At 40.5% G+C, this 23,434-nt stretch overlaps 1 protein-coding gene across 2 annotated transcripts in view; it reads right to left on the bottom strand.

Moving 5' to 3' along the window:
- The window catches only part of LOC138285083 (contactin-associated protein-like 5), a 1,227,365-nt gene that overhangs the window by 670,267 nt on the left and 533,664 nt on the right, over positions 1–23,434 (bottom strand). For both annotated transcript variants that reach the window (XM_069224601.1, XM_069224602.1), the window contains exon 6: positions 22,444–22,628. In XM_069224601.1, the coding sequence (XP_069080702.1) occupies positions 22,444–22,628 (185 nt within the window). The remainder of the gene's footprint in view (positions 1–22,443; positions 22,629–23,434) is intronic.

Here is a 23,434-nt window from a genome sequence, read left to right on the forward strand (position 1 = left end):
AAAACAGTTCGATAGATGAAATTAAAACAAGACTGTAAAACTGGTTATTGTAAAAATAACAATGTTTAGCCGAATAAAATATATCTAGGTCAAAGTGCACAGCGGCCTAGTATGTTAAACTAACGTGCATGGAGCTATAGCTAAAATGGCTACGCAACAGGCCTAACCTAGGGATGGCTTATATGTATTAAAAAGGAAAAATGTTTGTTTTGCCAGGTTTATAACTGCAGACACAAGCTGCAATGGCAGACCTGAGACCTGTTTAAGAGCTACTTAAGTGGGTGGCACAATCACTGCTGTAGGCCCACTAGTAGCATTTAATTTTCAGCCCGGGGCACAGGTAGTGCTACTTTACCAGGGGCTTAAAAGTAAATTAAATATGACAATTGGGTGTAAGCCAAGTCTACCACTTTAGCACTGTTTAGCAGTGGTAAGGTGCACAGTGTCCTAAAGCCAGCAAAAATTAAGTCATCAAAAGGGAGGATTGAATGCAAATTGTTAAGGGGGAAAAACACATCAGGGATACCAGGTTTTACACCTATGTTCCCTTTATTACTGTCAAGATGCACATTTACTCATCAACTTCTCAATAGCCTAACATCATTTTTATAGTATTGTTTAATTCTTTTCACTTGCTTGTGGCATTATGTATATGTACTTGTTTTTCTTTCAAAGTTTATCTCTCCTCTTTGAGAGAACTTGACATACTTGTAGTAAATATCTCTGCATATTTTCTTCTTCAGTAACTTTTTTTGTTAACAAAAAATGTATGAAATAATATTTAATTATTTTGCTAATTCGTGTTTTGACTGATTATTTGTTCCAGAATTAATCTGTGAAAAATATCCATATCTCTTTCTATAAATTCTTTTTATACGGGCGTTTCTGAATTTTCCCACTATTCTGTGGTTTTATGTTTCTCGTTGTTTTTTTAAGTCTCACAATGGGATGTCAAAAAAGCACATCAAATTCACATATAAATAATAGTCTTCCTTATCCATAAAATGAGCATTTTAATAGTATGCAATCATTTTAGTTACGTAAGAAATAAGTATCACAATTGCTTCATCAATCTGCTCCATTGGGCCTGCTGAGATTGATTGTTTCGACTCTCACAGCTGGGTTTTAGCAGCGGAAGATTTAAAGCAGTTTTCTGTTCGGCCACACTTGATTATTTCAGTAAAACTTGGTTGGAAATATCATTATCAAACAACGTCATTTGGAAAAGCATCTTTGAAAATATCAAAGCTTTAGTCAGTGTTACTTCAAGCTGTGTTTCAGTTTATAAAACATTTTTAATATATATTTCTGCAGAACTACTTTTCAGGGGCAGGAAATGCAACAGAAATGGGACAGTTTGACAAGGGGAGTCCAAAAGGAGTGCCATAGAGATTGTTGGAGGGAAAGCACTCCAATTTGCAAATAGGGGTAAAATGAAAGAGGTACTAGTAGTGTGTGTGGTGGGGGCTGAAGAGATACAAAAACTATCAGCGCACATAGTTAAACACCAACTTATATAATGTGCATACCTTAAATGTGAATGCCTGCACTTACAGCAAAAACAATTCAGTAACTATTTTTCACATTGAACAGCGACAGCTCCTCCACTGAGCCAGAGTAGAATCGTCTCACTGCTCTGAACAGTGTAAGAATTTTAAATAAAAATATAATAACACAATGTTTTTTGTGGCACTGCGGCGCCTGCATCGTCTCACTCGTGGGCCGCGGTAGGCTCGGCGGTCCAGTTTTCAGGCCGCTGGGCTCACCCCAGACCGTTTTGCAGGCAGCAACCTGTTTGGTCGCCCACAGCGTGGTCCGAATACCCAGGGTTGGGTTTCGGGCTGCGCCGCATTTGGCGCATAGCCTGACAGTTGCCGCTGGGTTTGTGCGGCCCCATCTGTTGTCACTTACTTGGAGTCTTGGCATAGGGCATTTCTTTCTGTTTTCTTTTTTTCTTCTTGAGGGCCATGTTATCTTCTTCCCAAGGGGTCTATGGTTTCCTTGCATGCATTGCTTTTTTCCCTTTCTATGATGGTGCCCTTTCCTGTTTATTCCTATAGAATACCTCCAATCCAAGATGGTGTTTTCGGTTCTTCATGTTTGTCACTTTCTGTCTATGGGTATATAAGGCACTAGGGGCCAGATGTAGGAAGCATTTTGCATGGTGCAAACTGCGAAAATCGCAGTTTCCACCAAGCAAAATGCCCATTGCGATGCTCATTCACAATTTGTGAGTCGGTACCGACTCGCAAATTGTGAATGCGACTTGCAAATAGGAAGGGGTGTCCCTTTCCTATTTGCGACTAGCATCGCTATGCTTAATTGCTTTGTGACTGCGAACGCGGTCGCAAAGCAATTCGCAGTTACCACCAGTGTCACACTGGTGGTAACCCATTTGCAAAAGGGAAGGGGTCCCCATGGGACCCCTTCCCCTTTGTGAATGTTGCCCAAAATGTTTTTTCAGAGCAGGCAGTGGCCCAGTGGACCACTGCCTACTCTGAAAAAACGAAACCAAATGGTTTCGTTATTTTTTTTACTTTGCTACTCGTTTTCCTTTAAGGAAAACGGGCTGCAAAATAAAATAAAAAAACTACTTTATTTAAAAAGCAGTCACAGGCATGGAGGTCTGCTGTCTTTAGCAGGCCACCATCCCAGTGAGTGCAGGGACTCGCTATGGGGTCGCAAAATGCAACCCACCTCATTAATATTAAGGAGGTGGGTCTTTACGACCCCATAGCGAATCGCAGACGGAGTCTGAGACACTGTTCTGCATTCGATTTGGCGAATCGGAAATTGCAAGTCGCACTGACTCGCAATTTCCGATTCGCAAAATCGTCCCTTCCTACATCTGGCCCTAGATTCTTCCTTTCCTTGTGTTGCAAAGACTTCTTGTTAGTGGTGGTCTTTGCTCCTGTTTGCATTCTTTTTTAGGAGTTCTTCGTGCTCTCTGTTCCTGCAGCTTTTTGAAGTTCTGTATTTTGAAGCCCTGCTTTTCTGACTCTCTCCTTTTTTCTAATTTCAGGAGTTCCTGTATTAGAGGTTTTTTCCCAATTGGGTTTTTCCTCTGGGACTCCTTTTGGAGGGTACGAACTGCTTCAGGATAGTCTTCTCAGCAGCACCGTGGCTACTGGAAGGGGTCGCCCTTAGCTTGGCCAGACCAGAACGTGCAAGTAATAAGATGGTATTCCAGGTTTCCTGGCTGTAAGAGACGGGCATATCGTGACAGTTATTAGCTTTTTATTTTTCAGTGTGGAGCCAGGTTAGGGCCAGGCTGTGTCACAGGGAGGAGGAGTGGTATGTGCACCAATAGTGCTCATGACGGTTTAGCCGGCCTTCTTGGGCCAAACAAATATGCACACTTAGCATTTCTCCCCCATTGGAGAACATGCACAGGCTCCCACTCCCTCTCTGATCGCTGAACCAGCCCACTCAGATCAATCACCACGCTGCTGTCATGCAGGTGATAGAAGCGTTATGAGTGTCTGAGGGAAGCTGGGGAGCCTGAGTGCTTTCTTGCTGCCATGAAGAGAAGAAGATGGAGGAGAGGTGGCGACTACTCACAGGTAAGTGATCATTTATTTTAATTATTTTTTATCAAGCCCACCCCACCCTGCCACTTGTTTTCCAAAGCGTCCGCCACTGACATTGAAGGGATCATATTAATTATATGAGTTGTCTATAACATGCAATTTCTGTCAAAAGATAAACCCTAGTTATTAAGCACCTTCCCTCAAGTGGTCTGGCCAATGCATCAGGCCAATTAAAAAGCTGAAAACTACTTGGCAGGTAGGGCCAGAAGACAAAACAAAATTAGCCCTGTTAAAGATATTCTAACTGTCTCCACACTCTGTACAGCGGAAATAAACTGGGGCCACAGGGTATGATTGGGTCCTTGCTGCCCATCCTTCCTTGAAAGCTGCCACAGAGGAAACTCCAAAGTGGCAGAATAGCCATTTTCATCATGCTGACAAGGTCCGGTCTTCCTTGTAGGCCAGTAGGGAAGGTAAAGGTAATAAGATTGCCCTACGGGTAAAGCACTTGTTACAGCACAATGGGAAGGAGGAGTGCTGAAGAGAACAGGAAAGAGAGATTTAGCAGTAGAAAGTACTTTTCAATATGAAATAGGATGAGCTGCGTAAACACAGCCTCATACAGAGTGGGTACAAAATTAATTAGAATTGCTTATTGATCATAGGTAGAGTTTGAAACTGGTAAATATTTATTTTATAATTGGTAGCCCTGACAGCCTTACAGTGTGCTACTGGTCAGCCTGCAGCACTGATTGTGCCACCCACTTAAGAAGCCCTCTACCCAACTCTCAGGCCTGCCACTGCAGAGTATGCTTGTGCAGTTTTACTCTGACAAAGTAACCCTTTTGCCAGGCCCAAACCTTCCCTTTCTATACAAAGAAACGAGGGCCCTGAACAACTGAGAGGGCAGGGTGCAATGTATTTAAAAAAGCAGGACATGTACTTTTAAGTTTTACATGCCCTGGTAGTGAAAACTCCTAAAGTTGTTTTTCAATACAGCAAGGCCTATCTCTTCCTAGGATAACACTGATATTACCTTATTACATTGTATAAGTGCAATTCAAAATTTGGAAGGGAGAGGCTTTTTGAGTTTGGTGTCTCCGGAATCACAATTTAAAAACACAACTTATAAGTCGGATTTTAAATTGTAATTCTGCAAATGCCACTTTTAGAATGTGTACATTTTCTTACTTTAGCCATTTGGTGCCTGCTGCCTGTCTCTGATCATTTGTCCTGAGAGGATGACAGCTGGGCTTTGAGTATTCCCCTTAGACAGCCACACACAATGGGAGCGTAGGTGCGAATTGATGGTTATTGATGGACCAATGTGGCAGGATACATAATCCCCTGTAGTGAGTCTGGAGCCAGGGCAGGTCGATGCAACCAGGATTGAGGTACTTTTATTCAGCTGGCTACACTAGGTCCCTGTATACAGCCTGTGTTCCACCGTGGTCGGTCGGAACTTTTGACTTTTTCCCAGTCCGATGTAACCAGATATCCCCAGTTGGTGCAGCTTGCTTCTAAGCACTATTTTACAATCTAATCTTTAAAAACTCAAATTCTACTTACTGGATTATTGTTGTTTCAGTCCTGTTTTATTTATGAAATCTTACTCTGTTGTTCTAAACTGCAGTGGATTCATTTTGTGTGTTATTTTCACTGTTTTACTGTCTGAAGTGTTGCAAACATACTTTATACACTGCCTCTGAGTTAAGCCTTTTTCACTCTAAAGCAAGAAGAGACTGTGATACTTTCTTAAAAAAACATCTCTCCACCTAAAGGACCCTAAAAATGATGGACCCATACCTTTGCTTCCTGATGAAGGTAAACTGCTGTGGATACTTCTGTACACTCAGCTTCAGGGATTTATCAAGTCCAAAACTTCTTTTAAGCTGAATTTGTACACAACAGGAGCATGAAATCACTAATAACAAGAGTATTGGGTGACCTTAGGGGCCTTATCCAAGGTTGGGTTCCTCAAGTACTGATAATAGTACATCTCTCAGCATTCAACAACAGTTATCATACCATGTTTCATGATTGCCTAAGGTCAGGATTTTGTACATATTTCTGAGTGGCTTTCGTATTATATGTAAAAAACAATAAGGTAATGGAATGCATGCCTGAATTATTCTCAGCCATTGGCAATTGCTTGGGGTGCATTCAGTTTTTCAACCACTGTGCCATTCTAAATCGACAGGGATGCAGCCCTGAGTAATTACCAGTGGCCGATATCAATTCAAACAATCTTTTCATCACTTTTTTATATTTCTCAGTGCAATGCCCCAAGCGCAACAGATACCCCCAGACATGGGTCCTGTGCTTACTTTGCGACTGGAACCAAGTTGCAGCTAAATAAAGAGGCCCAAAAATGCTGAAGCCAGTCTTGGGTTACTTGTGTTCTGGTTCAGAGAGGCCCTGACTTTGTACTCCAGGCTGGACTATTCTTATTAGAAGAGGACCAAGGCTGGTTTGCACATGGTTGGGTCTAATCTAAGGTAGTAAGAAAGAAAAAAAATGATGGAGCAGGATGTGGCTAGAGAAATTACGAGTGGCTAAGATTAATTCAAACACTTCATCCATCTGTTTTTTGTATCCTCCCATACGTCAGGCAGAACACAGAAATTCATCTGAGACCTTTTTATTTCCCTGTTTACAACAGTCAGCCGGTTCAAACAATAAAGCATACCACAAAGCTTGACCTTAAACCCTTATAATTTGATATCTGTGTGCGCCCCTCAACACATTTTCTCAATCTGGCTGGGTCAAAATTCTTTATGTACACAGACGACAACCAGATGATCGTTGAACGGTGTCATTTTGGACGAGGACAAGACAAGAACATAGAGAAAGCTGCATACCGTAATATTGGGTATGGTCTATCCCTAAAATGCTTATGGATGCCAGTATGTTTCTGAAAACTAAATCCATTCAAGATACAACTGCTATTCCCACAGCTGATATATCCAATGCAATGCATACATATGCCCACCTCTACAGGCTCTGATCCTTTGCAGAATCAGCTGCCCTAAATTTTGACATTTATTTGGATAGTTGTTTCTTTCTTAAGGAAAAGGAGGCCAAGGTACCAAACACATGTTCCTATCACATCAAACACCTCAGCAGGACCTTGCCATACGTTCCCTCTTTTTTTCGTATCTAGGTTGTCATTATCTTAATTTATTTGAGGTTTGTCTATGGAAATGCTCTGTATCTAGAATCCACAGAAACACTGTTTAACATTCTATAGCTGGCAAAGACACACCAGCCAGCCTTTTCTTGGGTCTCTACAGTCATGAAAATATTGTTTAGGCATCATCAAAACCATAGTGTGAACCTACAGGGCAATGTGCTTCCACTTCTATTTTCTACTGCCACTGAAAACCTATGGAGACCTGTTGGTCTCCTCTATTGTATTGGTATTTTTTCACTAGGTTGTTTAAGGAGAGTTCTGTTATAGAATAGGGGTCTTTCATCTGAGCTGTTTCAGTTTAAAAATAATTTTCTCAATGTGTGCTGTTACTGGTCATCACAAAGCAGCATTATGTTAATGCACTTTACAAATAAACATGTAAACTTAACATATTAACCTGAAATACCATGACATATAATAACACAAAATTTAACATAACATAACATAACAATACAAAACAAAACATATTACATGGAAGGAAGCGAACATAAATTACAATGGATGGTCCATCAACATTGAGATCTTGAAACTTGTAAGTGACTAGTTCTTCCATGATCATCCCTGTAGCAAAATTGACATTGATCAACAAATTTGCTACCCAAGATGAATGGAGAATATTTTCATAGGACATATTATTGTAGATGTTTGGTAATAACATCTTAATGTTGATTATCACTTCCTTGCAGCTTGTTATTCGGAAAGAGAACCCTTTCACATCAATGATGTGGAAAACAATGACACCTAATTACTTGAGATTTAACCTCAGTGCTTTGTTTAAAAAATAATAATGTAATGGAAGGACTAAGGTGTGAGTGGTGTTTGTTGTAAGGTGTTCAAAAAACTGATGACACTTACCAGGCGTATGAAGCACTATACAAAAGAAAGATTATCACTGTGACGTTTTACATTGAAATATACAAGTTACTAACACAAATGGATATATAAGGAATTTTTAACATCAAGAGAACTGAGATCCATGTTGACTGAAATTTTAGCATGTAAAACAGAATATCCAAAACTAGCACAGAAAATTAATGAAATTGTTTATTTAGAAAGATTGTGTTGAAGGAGGAACCTGGGTATACATTTGTTTTCCTACTCAAATCCTAAACATGTTAAGCTTAATGTGTTGTGTATTTAGGTGTCTAACAAATTCAATTCTGTCCCTTAATTATTTATTTAAAGACTAAAAGCTAAAACATGTGCAGAGGAACAATAATTCTTAGCATAATTCAGTACAGCTGTCTTCAAGAACTATTGTCATCAATTCTTTAACATATTAATTGAGTGTGAGGTGTCTCCATGAGTCCTCAAATTTACTGTCATTTAGGAACGTAGCATATATCCTGGAGAATCTTATATTGATGGGACCTTATTGAACAAATATTCAAAATGATATGGGTCATAGCCATACTCTTTGAACTTACCGAACATAGATAGGGACCCCAGTTTTTCTCGTACATTTACAAGCAAAACATTAAGGGTATGTTCTTATCCTTCTAGGAGTAGTTAATCCATCATTTTAATGACATTGCATCTTTGTAGATTCACCAGACAACTCAGAAATGTATTAGGGTCTAAATTAATGTCCTCCTTTGATAGACACAAAAAGGGAAGTTTGGATGTGAACAGATAGAAAATGTAAGAAATGTTGTACTGTTATTAGTATTTAGCTTTCACATAATGCATGATGGAAGGGCTACTTTTTAATTCATATGTTCAAAACACATTTTCAGAATTAACTATATTGTGGCATAAGAACAATCAATTCTATACATAATATGTAAAATTGAAGTAATTTCTTTGGTAAGCTGTACACAAGATGGTTTCATTTTACAAAAATGTGTTTTTATTACAGAATCCCTTAAATTTGTGATGTGGATCCAATGCCCAAAATGAAAGAAGAACAGAAAGAAGAAATGTAAGAAAAATATAACAGGTACCTGCAATGGCTCGTTGAGAGATTTTTTTAAATACATTTTAGTTTGCTTAAGATATGCCACAAATGTTGCTATGATTGTACTTGACACCGTATAAGATGATTAAGGTTAAGATTCATGACAACTTATGATAGAATTGTCAGGCACGTACTATGAGCCAAAAACATCTGAATTTGTATTGCGCCAGAAGGTGTGGTATATTTAAAGGAAGCATTCTTTAAGGGCACAATACATTGTGCCATCCTATGAACTGGATGTGGTTAGTGATTTATCAAAATAAGCTTTGGAGTGATCAGAGCATGAAGAAGGGAGAACAACCAGTGCTCACCCACTCACTCTGAAACTTTGTTTAGAGTTATGTAATCAGATAGCAATGTTGTATCCTCCCCACCCTCTCACTATATTTTCAGCATTTGACTATGAAGTTAATTATCTTCTACCTTTTTAGTTACTAACAAAGTTTCACTCATGCTACTGTAGAGATAATTTTGCATGAATGTATTCCATTCCTTTGATCCACACACGTAACAGCTTTATACAGAATGTTGATCTCTATTCCCGCCAACATTTCTTGATCCAGTGTGCTTATAAATTACTTTTGAGGCCAGTTAATAGTTCTGGCAAAAGAGCATTTGTGTACGCCCTCCTTGATATTGTTACATTATGACATTTTACCTCTAGAACATGTCTGAAAACATAGGATTCTCCGAAAGAAGATTTATTTGGTAATTAAAGAGTTTCACCTTTGTGAAATAAAATACAGTTTTTGCTAATTCTAGTTACATTCTGCTACTTGAGTTTTTAAAATACTAGTAGCCTTATGATTCTTGTCCTACTGTTAATGCAAACATTGAAGGTCTTGATTAAAGTTGCTTGATCAATTTGAAAATATCATACAGCCTCTGATGTCTGTATTATTTAGGATATGTTAACTTTTCATGAGCCATGCATGGCTTAAGTTTCCTCCACCTGAAATATTTTATTAACCTGGAGGCCTGTTCAAAATGTTTTTTGGGGTTCTAAAAGCAATACACAAAGAGGAGTAGCCACATTACGGTAGTTAATTCTTCCTATTAATGACACTTACAGATTCCTTACTGTCTACGGGTCAATGTGAACTCTACCAATCCTGTTCTCGTCAATCAGTTTAATTATCTCCGATGTGTACGGGGAACTCCAAGATGCCAAATGTTTAACTTTCTGTTTGTAGGAAATTGTTTTTTTGTTTGACGGGGTTGAAAACTCTTCCCAAGCAACAACCACAATCCTTGTCAGTGTGAACCACAGAAGTCACTAAATTAACCTGCACTTAACCCTCTAGTCCTTTTTCACAAAAGGCATAACTTAGGGGCAATGCGTTAAATATTTAGGCAGCACACAAGCAGTAGTAAAATAAAAGTACAGCACAGAAAAAATCCCACACCAATTTAGAAAAACAATACATAATCTGACACTAAAGTTAATTAAATGCAGTTATTAGAATCAAAGTAAGGATTTTTTTTTACTTTTTAGATAAAAATATCTAAGTGCCAACCAGAAGCATCTAATCATGCAAGACCAAGGCAAAGTTCACGAGTTACGACTGACCATGATGGAGTGTGGTTCCGATACACGAGGTAGATTGGGCCAAGTCTTGGATTAACTTGGACTTAGAAGAAATGTCAAAGAAAAATATTTGAAAAGTTAAATTAAGTGGAGCAATGCAACCAGCAGTGTCCTAGGAGGAGGCACTATTGTTGGGGAGCCACTAGGCAAAGTTGCAGAAAACAATTCTCTGTTTGGACTTTGTCACTTTTGTGGATGTTGAAAATCTCCAGTAGGACGAAGCTGCAGGCTGTAGCCAGTGAGGGCACCATGTGGCTGGATAACCTTGCAAGGAGGAGCCTCTGAACAGGATTTGCTGGTGGAAAGAAAAATGTTGCAGGAGCCACCGCAATGTTAGACCAACAGTGATGCACCTGGGGCAGATCGGCGAGTGGGTAGGTCCCGGTCTCCTGTCAGTTCTCAGACCACCTGAGCCCCAGGTTTTGGTTTCTGGCTGTACGCGGCACCTTTAGCCCAACTTTAAAGAGTCCAGGACAAAGTGGTCACCACTCGGAGGGTGAGACTCACTTCAGAGAGGGTCCAGGCTTGGATTCATGGTTGTTGGAGCTTGTTGGGTCCCTGCAGCTCAGAAAAATTGAGCCAGCCAGCTTGACTTTAGAGTCACTCTGTAGTTCTGGGAAAAAGCATCAAGGCAGGCCTCAAGAAGCAGAGCAGTCTGGATACCAGTCAGGCTCATGTCAGCAAAGCAGTTCTCTGGTAGCAGCAAAGTAATTATCCAAGGTACAAAGTGTGCCTCAAGCAGCAGGGCAGTTGAAACTTCCTCTGCCCAAGCTCCAAGAGGTGTAGGGTGAAAAAAAAAGACTGGTGTGAAATGCTTTGTGTGTGCTGGAGGTGTCTCCCTAGAAATGTAATTGGGGCAGGGAAAATCTTGCACCACACATCCATCCTGCCAACACCTACTCCCTGATTGACTTACTGTCTGGCACAAATAGGCCAACTGCCAACTCTTCACAGTCATGTGATCCAGGACACAGACTGTAGGCACCAAATGGTTAGGACAAGAAATGCCAACTTTCTAAAAGTGGCATTTGTCTGAATTGTAACTTAAAATCCAACTTTACCATTTAAAAGAGTTTTAAATTACAATTATTTTGAGACCAAACATGACATTTGTACCTGTCCCCAATCAAATGTTAGCACACATCCCACACATCTTGGCAGGATGATCCATCTTTCCAGCACCTAATCCCAATTTTTCTTAGTGTCTGGCACAAATAGACCAACTGCCAACTGTTCTCAGTCATGTGACCCAGGACACAGACTGTAGGCACCAATTAGTTAGGACAAGAAATGGCAACTTTCGAAAAGTGTCATTTTCCGAATTGTAACTTAAAATCCAAAAAATCCAACTTTACCATGTAACAGGGTTTTAAATTATAATTCTTTTGAGACCAAACATGACTTTTTTTATCTGTCTGCAATCAAATGGTAGCGCCTACTAAAGATAATACTGTAACGTAATGTTATCCTAAGGGAATGGCATGCCTCACAGTAGTGAAAAAACAATTTAGACATTTTTACTGCCAGAACATGTAAAACTTTAAGGTACATTGCTAACTTTTTAAATACACTGCATCACACCCTGTAAGCTGTGTTGTGCCTATCCTAGGTCTGACTTACATGTGCTAAAAAGGAGGGCTTAGGCTTGGCAAAAGCTTTATTTTACCAGGTCGAAATGGCAGTTAGTATGTGGGTGGTACAATAAGTTCTGCAGGCCTACTAGTAGCAGTTAATTTACAGGCCCTGAGTACGTGTAGCACCACCTTGCTAGGAAATTACAAGTAAAATAAATCTGCCAATTGGTTGTAAGCCAATGTTACCATTTTAAAGGGAGAGCACACACACTTTAGCACTGGTTAGCAGTGGCAAAATGCACCAACTAAGGCCAACAAAAATGAGAAAGATAAAAAAAACAGAGTAAGGCAAAGGGTTTACATGAAGACTACCATAAGTCAGACAAGTCTAACAGAACTCCACTGATACCCATCAGCTGAGGGCTCTATACTGACCGCTCTGACGTTGGCAAGAACCTTCATTTGTAACTGCATCTACACCAAAGTTTTAGTCCACTAAATGTCATTGGTGGGGATGTGCATATGTGCCCAAGAAGGGCCATTTTATGGTTGTTGCATCACATTTTGTGACATACTGCAGCCCTAGACAGTCATTTCCATGATTACCCCTTTGGCTGGGGTTCACAGCAGACTATGACCTGGGTAGCTTCATAAATCTAACTGCAGCAGGGGTACAGGCTCTGTACAAAGCCTAGAGCCAAAGAACGGGCAGCAAGCTAATGCCGTTATTTTAGAGGAGTTGTAGAGAATTGTTTAGCCTGTTACCCAGTGGTAGATGTCAGATAGCAATGGCAACTCTTTGCTACAGTTGAAAAGCATAGGATGCCAACTGTTTCAAGATGGTGCAGGCTAGTGACTTGCAGGCTGGTTTAATATGTGCTTCCTCAATTTGCTAGGCACACAGCCCACCAGAATAGCATTCAATCAGATTTTACAGCAATTATATATCATTGCAACAGTAGTTCAACCTGTGTTGAATTATTTATTAGTTCATATGCATAACCAATATGGCTTTGCTGTAGCCCCAATCAGTTGATATAAGATCCAGTCCACCTTATTCGTAAGTCTCTGAATCAATCACAAAATAAGCATCATATTGATTTTTCGACGATAGAGTTTCCTGAAATCCTTCAGAACCAGCCCACCAACACGTGTTTAGTCAGGGATATCACCCTACAGCGAAGCCAAATTGGTTATGCATATGGATTAATAAATAATTCAACACAGGTTGAACTACTGTTGCAATGATATACACTTTCTGTAAAATCTGATTGAATGCTATTCTGGTGGGTTGTGTGCCTAGCAAATTGAGGAAGCATAATACTTACCAGTTTTTTTGGCTGGTAGATGTGGTTCTGAAAGTATTCACCCTGACTAGTGCACCTTCTGAGCCAGTTGAAATCAGGGGAAGTTAGCGCCCTCTTTACTCACTGAATACTTTTCTTATTGTGTATATTGGTTTAATATGTGGTCCAGTGTAATTTTTCCATACCCTCAAAATCAGATCATGAAAGTATATGTCATGTGTGCCCTGTAGCGTGTGACTGGGAGAAGGGACACGCAACTGCCATTACAATTGTTTATTAAGGTGAAAAAGCTAAGGAAAATAGGTGTATTTTGTTGGAGTGGGCTAGTTTAGAGAGTGGTGTAGTGTTGTGTGTATGAAGTCTGTCAGTTTCAACCATCTTTAGACACTCTAGCTTTCCATATTTTTAATTTTCATTTCGCAAATTATTTTCTTCCAAAATGTAGTCACTGAAATCCCGCAAATGCCTGCATAGCTATTTTTAGGTTGGTGTCTTCCATGCAAGGCATCTTTGAGGTTTTTGAGTCATCATTCTTCAGTTTCATCCTGCATGAAATATTTGTTAATATTAGTGAAATATAATGCCTCATTGATACAATTCCTTCAACCACTCTTATTATTTTAGTTTTGTTAGTGTTTCTTTCCAGAATAGATTTTAAGATCTTGAATTTGCTTGCTGTTTGCAATTGGGTCTCTAGTTAGCAGAGGTATGCACCCTGTCCAAGTAGGGACCACAATCCACGTCAGGGTAAGTAACAACTCAACCTAAATTATCCTGTTCTCACCCTCTGGTAGCTTGGCACAGAGAAGACAGACTTAACTTAGAAGGCAATGTGTAAAGTATTTGTGTAATACCTCATACAGTAACACAGTGAAAACACTATGAAAAGTACTCCACACCAGTACAAATAGATAATATTTTTCTGAATTAAATAAGACCAAAATGGTAAACATCCAACAATCACAAGATAAGATACACATTTTTAAAGATTAAATGTAGTATAGTGCTTAGAAACACAGTCACTCAAACTGGGGCTGCCACAGTGTTGTGACAGAGTCACTTCCAACAGTCTGACGCCACTCAGTATATTATTATCATGATTTGGAAATCCTAAGAGATCCACATGAGTAAAGATAGAGTCTTGTTGATTCATCATAAAATGTTACACTTTTCTAAGAAGGGACCAAACATATAAATACATAGTAAAATAGTACATTATTAAAACACAAAGAATCAGAATGTCTGCAAAAATGTTTGAAAAATTCTAAAAATCCTGTAACATAATCTTTCATTGGGGGGGTATAACATAAATATAAGGCCTCTCTATAAGATCTAATAATACTAAGCCAAAGAAAAAGGGGTTTCAACCATATTTTCCTTGGTGCGGCTAAAGCAGGACAAACAAATAAAACATGTTTAAAATTCTTTACCCCACCTTGACACAAATCACAGGAGTTAGTAGAGCCATCCCACTTAGAAGTAAGATCTCTCAGGGATATTCTATTAAGTCTAATCAGAGTACAGAATCGCCTCACCCCATGTGCTGGATTCCAGGTGGAATAAGGTTGCACCGCTTTCATAGTTACAGTGTTGGTTAACTTCTCAAGACCTTTTCTATGGGGACACACATCCAGGTTCAACAATAAACCTTTGGACCATGTCGCTTCCTTCAGAGTTTTTTTTAGGAATACATAGGGTATCGAAGGACTGAGGCCATTTTTGGTTGAAATCTTTAAAGACAATCCCTGCTCTCCACCCATTTAGATTTTACACCAGGTCGATGAGTGCAGGGCAATCACCAATTGCAGGAGACTGGGTGGGACCCCTAAATCTTGGAGTTTCTTCCACAGTATTTCCCTAGCCACTCTGTCAAATGATGTGGAGTAATCGATAAATGCTGCATATAATACTCCTCCCCTAGTCTGAACATATTTATCAATTATAGTTTGCATAATAAGGATATTATCTAAGGTATTATGGGCCTTTCTGAAGCCTGCCTGTTCCACTGGTAAAATAACATTTTCCTCAACCCAATCAGTTAATTGCAGTAAGATGCTTTTCGCAAATATCTTTCCAGTTGCGTCTAATAAGGCGATTTGTCTATAATTTGACGGTACTGTTCTGTCTCCCTTTTTATGTAGAGGAAGTGTTATACTATCCCTCCATGATTCCAGGATATTGCCTTGGGCATAACAAGAACCAAACACTGGTTGAAGTAGTTTTGCCCAAAGCAAATGCTCCCTTTTAATTAGAGTCATCTTAACCTTGTCTGGGCCCATAGCACCCGAAGGGCACATTGATGCTATGATCCCTTCTAATTCAGCCACAGTTGGAAAATCCATATTATCCATTTCTCCCCCTTCATTTAATACTATGACATTTCTCCCAGAGTCAACGCTATGGTTTTCACGGTAAAGGTCTTGAATATACAACTTCCACTCTTCCTCTGCTACTGGGGGGAGACTAAGGTTTCACAGTTTCTGCACCCCTCTGAGAGGATAGCCCAACATTTTCTGGGGTTTCTTTTTGGAGCTGCTTCCATCAATGTGATCCACCTAAGGTCCTCTTCTTTTCTTCGGATTGCCAGTTTCAGCCACAAACTTCTTCTCTTAAGTTTTTTATTTTCCTATTCATTTCCTTATTCTTTTTGCTCTAATTGTCACCTTACTAACTTATTTATTTCTCTGTTCAGGTTCAAGATAGGAAGCTGAGTTTTTTCAACTGTAGTTATATTACTCTCAAGTTGCTTACGCAAAGTAATGTAGTTTATTAGGTTGGAAAAATTTGTTAAAATGTCTTTCCCCCAAACCTCCATATTTCCCGCAATGTTTTCCAGCAATGGCTTGATCGATATTATTTTAGCTGTCGTCCAAGACATTCTCCTATTTTTTTTCATTGACTCTAAGGTTTGCGCCTTTTATAGACCATGAATCTGTGGCCCCAAGCTTCAATTTCAAAGTAAGCCTTAAAATCTTGCGGTTACTTTAAAGGGTATCTGATATTACCATATCTTCAGCTTTTTGAGCGATGTTGTACAAAGTAAAAAATATATTCCTTAATGGAGTTATTCTTAACAAACTTATGAGTGGAAGCTGCGGGTGAATCTGAACTGAAGTGCCCATTCAGAATAATACAGCTGCAGGACCTCAGACCTTTAAAAAAAATGAATCCTCTTTTATCTGTCCTAATTTTAGGAGGGAACGTGATAGATGGAATATTCAGCGCTTTTTCCCTATCTAGATCACTGAAGGAATAAAGTGTAGAATTAGAAACTTTACAATTTAAGTCCCACATTATAACTAAGTTGACAGAATTTCTTATAGCTCGAACTTGTATAAACAGTTGTTGTAAAATATTGTCAAATTCCATTTCGGAGAGGGGATATATGCATGTACAATAGTCAGGGGCAGTTTCCCACCCTTCTCCCCCTAACGTGTACTCTTACAATTTGAAAAAAGTTTTTAGATTTGGGGAGGCTGTCAAATTCCTGTCACTTAAGAGCATGGCTATGCCCCCTTTAGAACACCCTTTTTTTGAAGGAAGTGCTTTATTAATTAAAACCATGTAACCCGGGCATGAGAAGTCATTTGAACACCAGGTCTCTTGAATGCAAATCAAGTTGATCTTCATTGAACACAAAACATATAATTTACATTGGTCTTTCCCTAGTCCTGCAGCATTCCAAGAGATCAAAGGAAAGGCCAGTGCTAATAACATGACTGTATCAGCTTATCCTTTTGTTAAGATCTATTCAGCGCCCCCGCTAACGAATTCCAGTTTTCTTGATTGGGACTGGAGCCCTGATATTTGGGACCCTCCAAGACATTCACTACACTTGTACCTTGAAATAGGGAAATTTGCACAATTTCGCCTGAGATGAGAGAATGATCCCCCCCCCCCAATTCACAGTAAAGTTTAAGGTGTCTAAACCATGAGTACTAGGCTGCCCACCAAAGTTCATTGACTTCTCCCAGAATGGGATAACATCTATACCCCTACATTGAAGTTGGGCACAGTTAACCAAAATTAATTTCATAATAGTTTTAGAAGAAAACCAAACCTTTGCCTTGTGCTTACCTATATTGTGGTCAAGAAAAACCCTCACAATATCAGTACTCTCAATTAAATTGAGTTAATATATTTCCAGAAATCATGATATTAGGAAGGAACAATTTAAGCATACATTTGAGTCAAATATAGTCAAGAACTCCAGGCAGTCCGGTAGATCCAAATGCCCAACAAGGGCCTTATCACCTCTGAATTTTCCTCCCACTTTCTGAGTGCATGATCTGGGGTAAGTCTTCTTGGCAATAAGAGGGACAGGATCAGGCGGGCACACATTGATGGAGTCGGATCTGGCACATGGAATCACTGGATGATCCATCTAACTATGATCTTGTGGCGGTACAACTAAAGATGCCCCCTCAGTCCTGTTCTGAGAGTTCTTGAGTGAGGAGACCTGTTCCAAGGTGTCCATAAGTTCCACCCGGCTCTCTCTCCTCAAACTTGACCTTCCTTTCTTTTTTTTTTGTTAGTCGCCGGTTCCTTTTTTTTCCAGTCTTTTTCCCTCTTATTTTAGATATTTTATTTGCCTGTCCCATGTCGTTTTCATTTTGATCCATCTGCTTTATGGATGGTTGATCTTTGGGAAGAAAGATTGGGAATGGCACCGCTCTGGGATTTAGAGGATGTTCTTTTTTTCTGGACAACATGAGCGGGTGGGGTAATATTGTGCAGTGAGTTCATACAATAGTGAAGAGGTTGTCCAGGGAATATATCTCATTCTCTTCGGAGGCCTGAATTGCTGGTGTAAAGACTACTTCATCCAGATGTGATTTTCCTGCTTTGGTTCCTTTATCGGAGTGGGGGACTTGTCACCTGGAATCGACAAATCTTCAGCAATTGGGAACTGCATGCTAATACCATTTGTATTTGTTTCACATGCCTCTTTTTTAATTGTATTGGTCAGCTCAGCAGGAGAGTGACTCATGTTTTGTAATGCTAGTAGGACTTTTAGAATGGAAACGAGAATGTCTTGAGTGTGGTCTGAATTTTTTATAGATTTTTGAAGAAGTTCCAAAATGTATGTTGAAATTCTTTCAAGACACTTGAAAGATTCAGAAAGGACTATGGGCCTGATTACAACTTTAGAGGAGGTGTTAATCTGTCCCAAAAGTGACAGTAAAGTGACAGATATACCACCAGCCGTATTACGAGTCCATTATATCCTATGGAACTCGTAATACGTCTGGTGGTATATCTGTCACAGCTCACTTAACCCGTTTTGCCTCGCTCTGCTTAACTCCAGCCTGTCTGTGTTCATGTTAAAGGGTTCACTTAGGGTCTTTGGACTGCTCGGGGGCAAGTACCGTTGTGATCGAGAGTGTGCTAGAGAGTGTTCCTCTATTCCTCTGTTCCTCTGGATGGCTGGCTTTTAAGTGCTTAATTGCTTCTAAGTGCTTCTAAGTTCTTCCTCAGTGCTCCTCAGCGCTTGGCGCTCAGAATTCAGTATATCAATGGTTCAAGTACTTCCTTAATTCCTTACATCTTTTGGGGAGGCTTTCTTTCTTCTGCCCCTTTTTCTAGCGTCTCACCCACACTGCCCCCAGAGGTCACTTCAGGAGGGAAGAGTGGGCTCTTCAGGCTGCTTAAGCTCCTCGTGGCCTGCCCACCTTTCTTACTTCACTTATGCTGTCCTTAGCGTCCTGGGGCAAGGGGCAAAGGGCAAGGAGCACCCCCCGTAGCTGACTTCTAGCAAAGCGCAGCCTCTTGTGGTGCAGTCTCTTATGTCGAAGGTAGTAAAAGTAATAAGGTAGTAGCATAGCTGTAGCATAACTGTAGAAGAACTGTAGCAGAACAACGAGAACAACAGGAGCACAACAGCGATACGAACAAGGAACAGCACGGTGTTAACGGGAGCCAGGAGCTTGCACTACCTCCTGCCCTCCTGGCTAGCGTTTAGCTTGCGATAAACTTCAAGCCAACTGCAGCTTTGCGGCACCACCCTGCCGGCGGAGGGGCCCCCCGGCAATGGCCACAGCAACCACAGCGTCCCCTACGTCCACCGCGTCCTCCGTGCACAAGGGAAGACGGGGACCAGACGACAGGGCAGGCCGGTAAGGTCAGGTAGCCGGGTGGGAGAAGCGAGGTGGCAAGGAGGGTATAAGGGGGGAGAAAGCAGAGCTCAGCCTCCCCCTTCCCTTTAATCAAATACCGGTTACCTGCTGGCCAGCTCAGCTGCTCAGCCCCTCCACCGCTCTCCGGTCCTCCTAGCGTCTGGCATCTTAGCATCAGCGTCACGTCACCACCGGAAGCATGTCTAGAACCAGAATCTTTCCTTTGACGCCACTCGAAGAGAATTGAGGGCCTGTTACAGAGTTGCTTGGACCCTGAGTACAGTACCTTGGAAACAATGAGGAAACAAAGATGTTGCAGAGAGTGAGGGAGGTGAGGTGTCGTTGGAGCCACTGCGGCATCATTCCTTTCTTGCTACCAGGGAGGTAAGGCAGCCATTCCTTACTGCTGAAGAGGGTAGGTGAGGTGTTGGTTCCTTACAGTTGCAGAGGCGGTAATGCGGCATCGGTTGCGAGGCGTCCGATCTATATGACACAGCGAGGTCAGTGGAACCAACAGGTCAAGATGTGAGGCACTGCCTTTGTGGGGTCGCAATTACACCACAAGGCCACTGGTGCTGCGGTGGAGTTAGAGTCTGGTGCCACAGACGTCGCTGACACAGTGCTCTGGATTCACACTGCGGCAGAACTTCAGAGAAGCTGCTGTGGGGTCGGGACTGCAACAGAGGTTGCAGTCTGTGAGGAACACGGCAATGGTGCAAGCGGCATTAGAGTGTGGTACCAATCTTGAAGTTGTTCTGGATGTTGGCACACTGGTTTCCTCTTTGTTTCACCAGAACTCACTCCCAAGGGCCCAGAAATTGGGTTTGGCACCTTTTGGCAAGTCAGGACTCTCAGCAAGAGAACCCAGCTGCTGGCTGATGAACGATTTGGTGTCCCTGAGACTTCTCAACAGGAGGCAAGCTCAGTCCAAGCCTATCACTGTCCTTCTGACAGAGTCCAGTTGCAGGTACAGAAAAGTCTGATTTGAGGGGGTTTCAGACCCAGTATATATATATATATACACCCAAATGTGCCTTTTAAGTGGAGGAGACTTCAAAGAGTGGTTCTGAAGTGAACCAGTTCCCTTTCAACCCAGTCCTGTCTTCCAGGAGATCTGTGGGGGGTTATCAGTCCTTTGTGTGAGGTCAGGTCACTAGCCTCTGAAGTGTAAGTGAGAGCCCCTCCAGCCTTCCCAGCCAGGAAGACCCATTGGTATCCAGATGAATGCAGATGCAGCTAAGTGTTGTGTGTTTATGCCTGTCTGCGTTGAATGCACAAGGGGAGCTGTCCACCAGCACAGACCAGATATACATTGGATACAGGCACAAAGAGCAGTAAGTGCAGAGAAATGCCTGTTTTCTAAAAGTGGCATTTCTAAAATAGTATTGATAAATCCGACTGCACCAATAAGCAGGATTTCCCACTACCATTCCAACCATACCAAACATGGCAATGCCACTCCTTTCAGATCAAAAATTACCAGTTAAAAGTATATAAGGGAATTTCAAATGCAGGCCTGTGAAAGGAGGAGGCCTCTCAATAGTGAAAAATGACTTTGGGAGTTTTTCACCACCAGAACATGTAAAGCGTGTAAGTACATGTCCTGCCTTTTATATAGCACCCTTGCTTCTGGTCTCCATAGGGCCCAACTTAGGGGTGACATATGTTAAAAAGGGGAGTTGAAGGCAAGGCGTTTTAAATGCCAAGTCAAAGTGGCAGTGAAACTGCACACACAGGCTTTGCAATGGCAGGCCTGAGACATGGTTAAGGGGCTACTTATGTGGGGAGCACAACCGGTGCTGCAAGGCCACTAGTAGTATTTAAATTACAGGTCCTAGACAAATGTAGTGAACTTTACTAGGGACCTATAGGTACATTAAATATGCCAATTGGGGAGGAGCCAATTGTACCATGTCTAGGGGAGAGAGGACAAGCCACAAGCACTCTAGCACTGGTTAGCAGGGGTAAAGTGTGCAGAGTCCTGAAACCAGCAGAAACTAAAGCTGTCAGGTCTAACACTTGCTCTTGAAATAAAGTTTTCTTCAGGCATGGCTTCGAATTAAAAGATGCAACGTTCAGCTTCTTGTCTCAATACTTCAATCCAGGAGATTTTTATACAAGACCAGTATACTTCGAATCAATGCCATTATCCAACTCGTGGCCATGAGATTAAGTTTGAAGACAAGTGTGAAACTGAAGACAAGGCTGCCATATTTTCGCTTTATTACAATCGAATCAGTACCTTCTTATGGTGTACAGCATAATTCCAAAGGAGTTTTAATCTTTCTAAAATTTAAAAAATGTTGAACTACAAGGATGATTTTAAATATGACAATTGCTGACTGACGTATCTCTGATACATTTGTAAAAATATTGATATGAGGCACTAATTGTGCTGAAAAGGTTAATTATACATCTAGGAAGAGAAAAATTGCAACGTATGAAGCCATGAATGATGAGTTGATCTACGAGCAATATAATTCCATGTTGAAATAAAAACAGGTAATGATGGACTCATTGCAAAATTGAGTAAATCTACAGTTCAAAATCAAATGCGTGCTATAACTCATTTTAAAATTCAATGGTTCCTCGTTTTGTTTTGTACTGCTGGAAGTTAAGGCAAACATCATTTCAGTGGTTGAGTAAAGAAATTTGCGTTATTTAGGGCCCTGAACCCAGATTGTTGGGAGTTTTCCAACATGTGAGCAAATCACAGTTTGTGTAGGGGATGGAATTGTAAGTTGAGTGATATTTATCAAACCCAGTATTTACTGGATGCATTAATTATCTAACCCTTCATTAAATGTAGGCAGGTCAAACCTGTTGAAATTTAATAGGGGAAAACAATAAGGTATTTACCATGACATATAGATTGTGATGTGGTAAGCACCAAACGATGCATATCATTCCCTAAAAACATGGATAGGTGTTAGTTATCACTCTTAATAAATGCAAAACCTTGAGAATTTTGATTTAATTTGGTTATATAAATAGAGCCTACTTCTCTGTCCACTCAGAATCAAGAAGTACGACTGCGCTAATAGCTCAGAAAAATACTGTTAAGTAAAACATATTAGAAATGTTTGTTCTCAGAAGGATGCAATGTTTGTGGTCACCCTGCTTCAGTATGCTTGTGTAAAGCTAACCTTGAAAAGTAAAGGGAATTATTTGTACACACCTCATATGCAATATTCAAATGATTGGCTTCCCCTTTGGTTTGAAACTGCTGTGTTTGCTTGTCCACGGTGAAGTTCACCTGCTTGTTGAATCTTTCAATCAGAACCGAGTGCCAGTGCTGGTCATCCAACAGGCTACCCAAGCTTACAGAGGTGTGGCTGTAACTGAAGTGTGGCTTTGATTCACCTGCAGAAATATTGCTATAGATTAGACACTGTCACGGTGCAAAGAAGAAACATCTCACATATAAAAGGTTTAAATTAGTATTTTGCATTACACTTGATGATGTCAAATGTTCAATTCTTTCTACATGTGTGAATATACTGTCTGGCTGTGGTATGGCATACGTGCGCAGAGGAAGGTATGCATTTTTGTTATTAACTCCACATCTATATACTTTGAAGGTGTATATATATCTATCACCAAGTAATATATATGTAGAGCTAGGTGCAGAAAATCTATATAGACTTATCTTCTGATATTTTGTCTCTTGATATTCTGGTCACAATTTTATGAGCCTTCCATATTATCCCTTCAAAATATCCCAACCTTCACCTGTCAGCTAATCAAGTCAAGTATAACTTTATTCGCCACATTTCTGAGGTATACAAGTTTAAAAAGAAAGATTGCACAGTACTTGCGATAAGAACAGAAATCTATCAAGGTACAGTTACAACCTAAACTGCACACAGAAGTATCACAAAATTACACATATCCTTAATTTTAATAGTTGTTAGATAGAGGAAGCAACCATACAACATATCAGACGACTGTGAAGTTGGTGTACAAATAGAAGAGAGGGTTTACATTGGCGAAATTTAACATTTGAGAAAATAAGCAATAGAATGTTTATTGTAGGCATTTGATATAAAGAACAAAAAACATGGTGTGAAAAGTCGACTAGACGGACATCAAATCACACGGATAAGGACTCAAATTAGATAGGGTGCAACATCTAGCAGGGAAACACGACCAACAAAGGTAGAAGGTTC

This window comes from Pleurodeles waltl, chromosome 3_1 (genome assembly GCF_031143425.1).
Source record: "Pleurodeles waltl isolate 20211129_DDA chromosome 3_1, aPleWal1.hap1.20221129, whole genome shotgun sequence".
In the NCBI taxonomy this organism is placed as follows: domain Eukaryota; kingdom Metazoa; phylum Chordata; class Amphibia; order Caudata; family Salamandridae; genus Pleurodeles; species Pleurodeles waltl.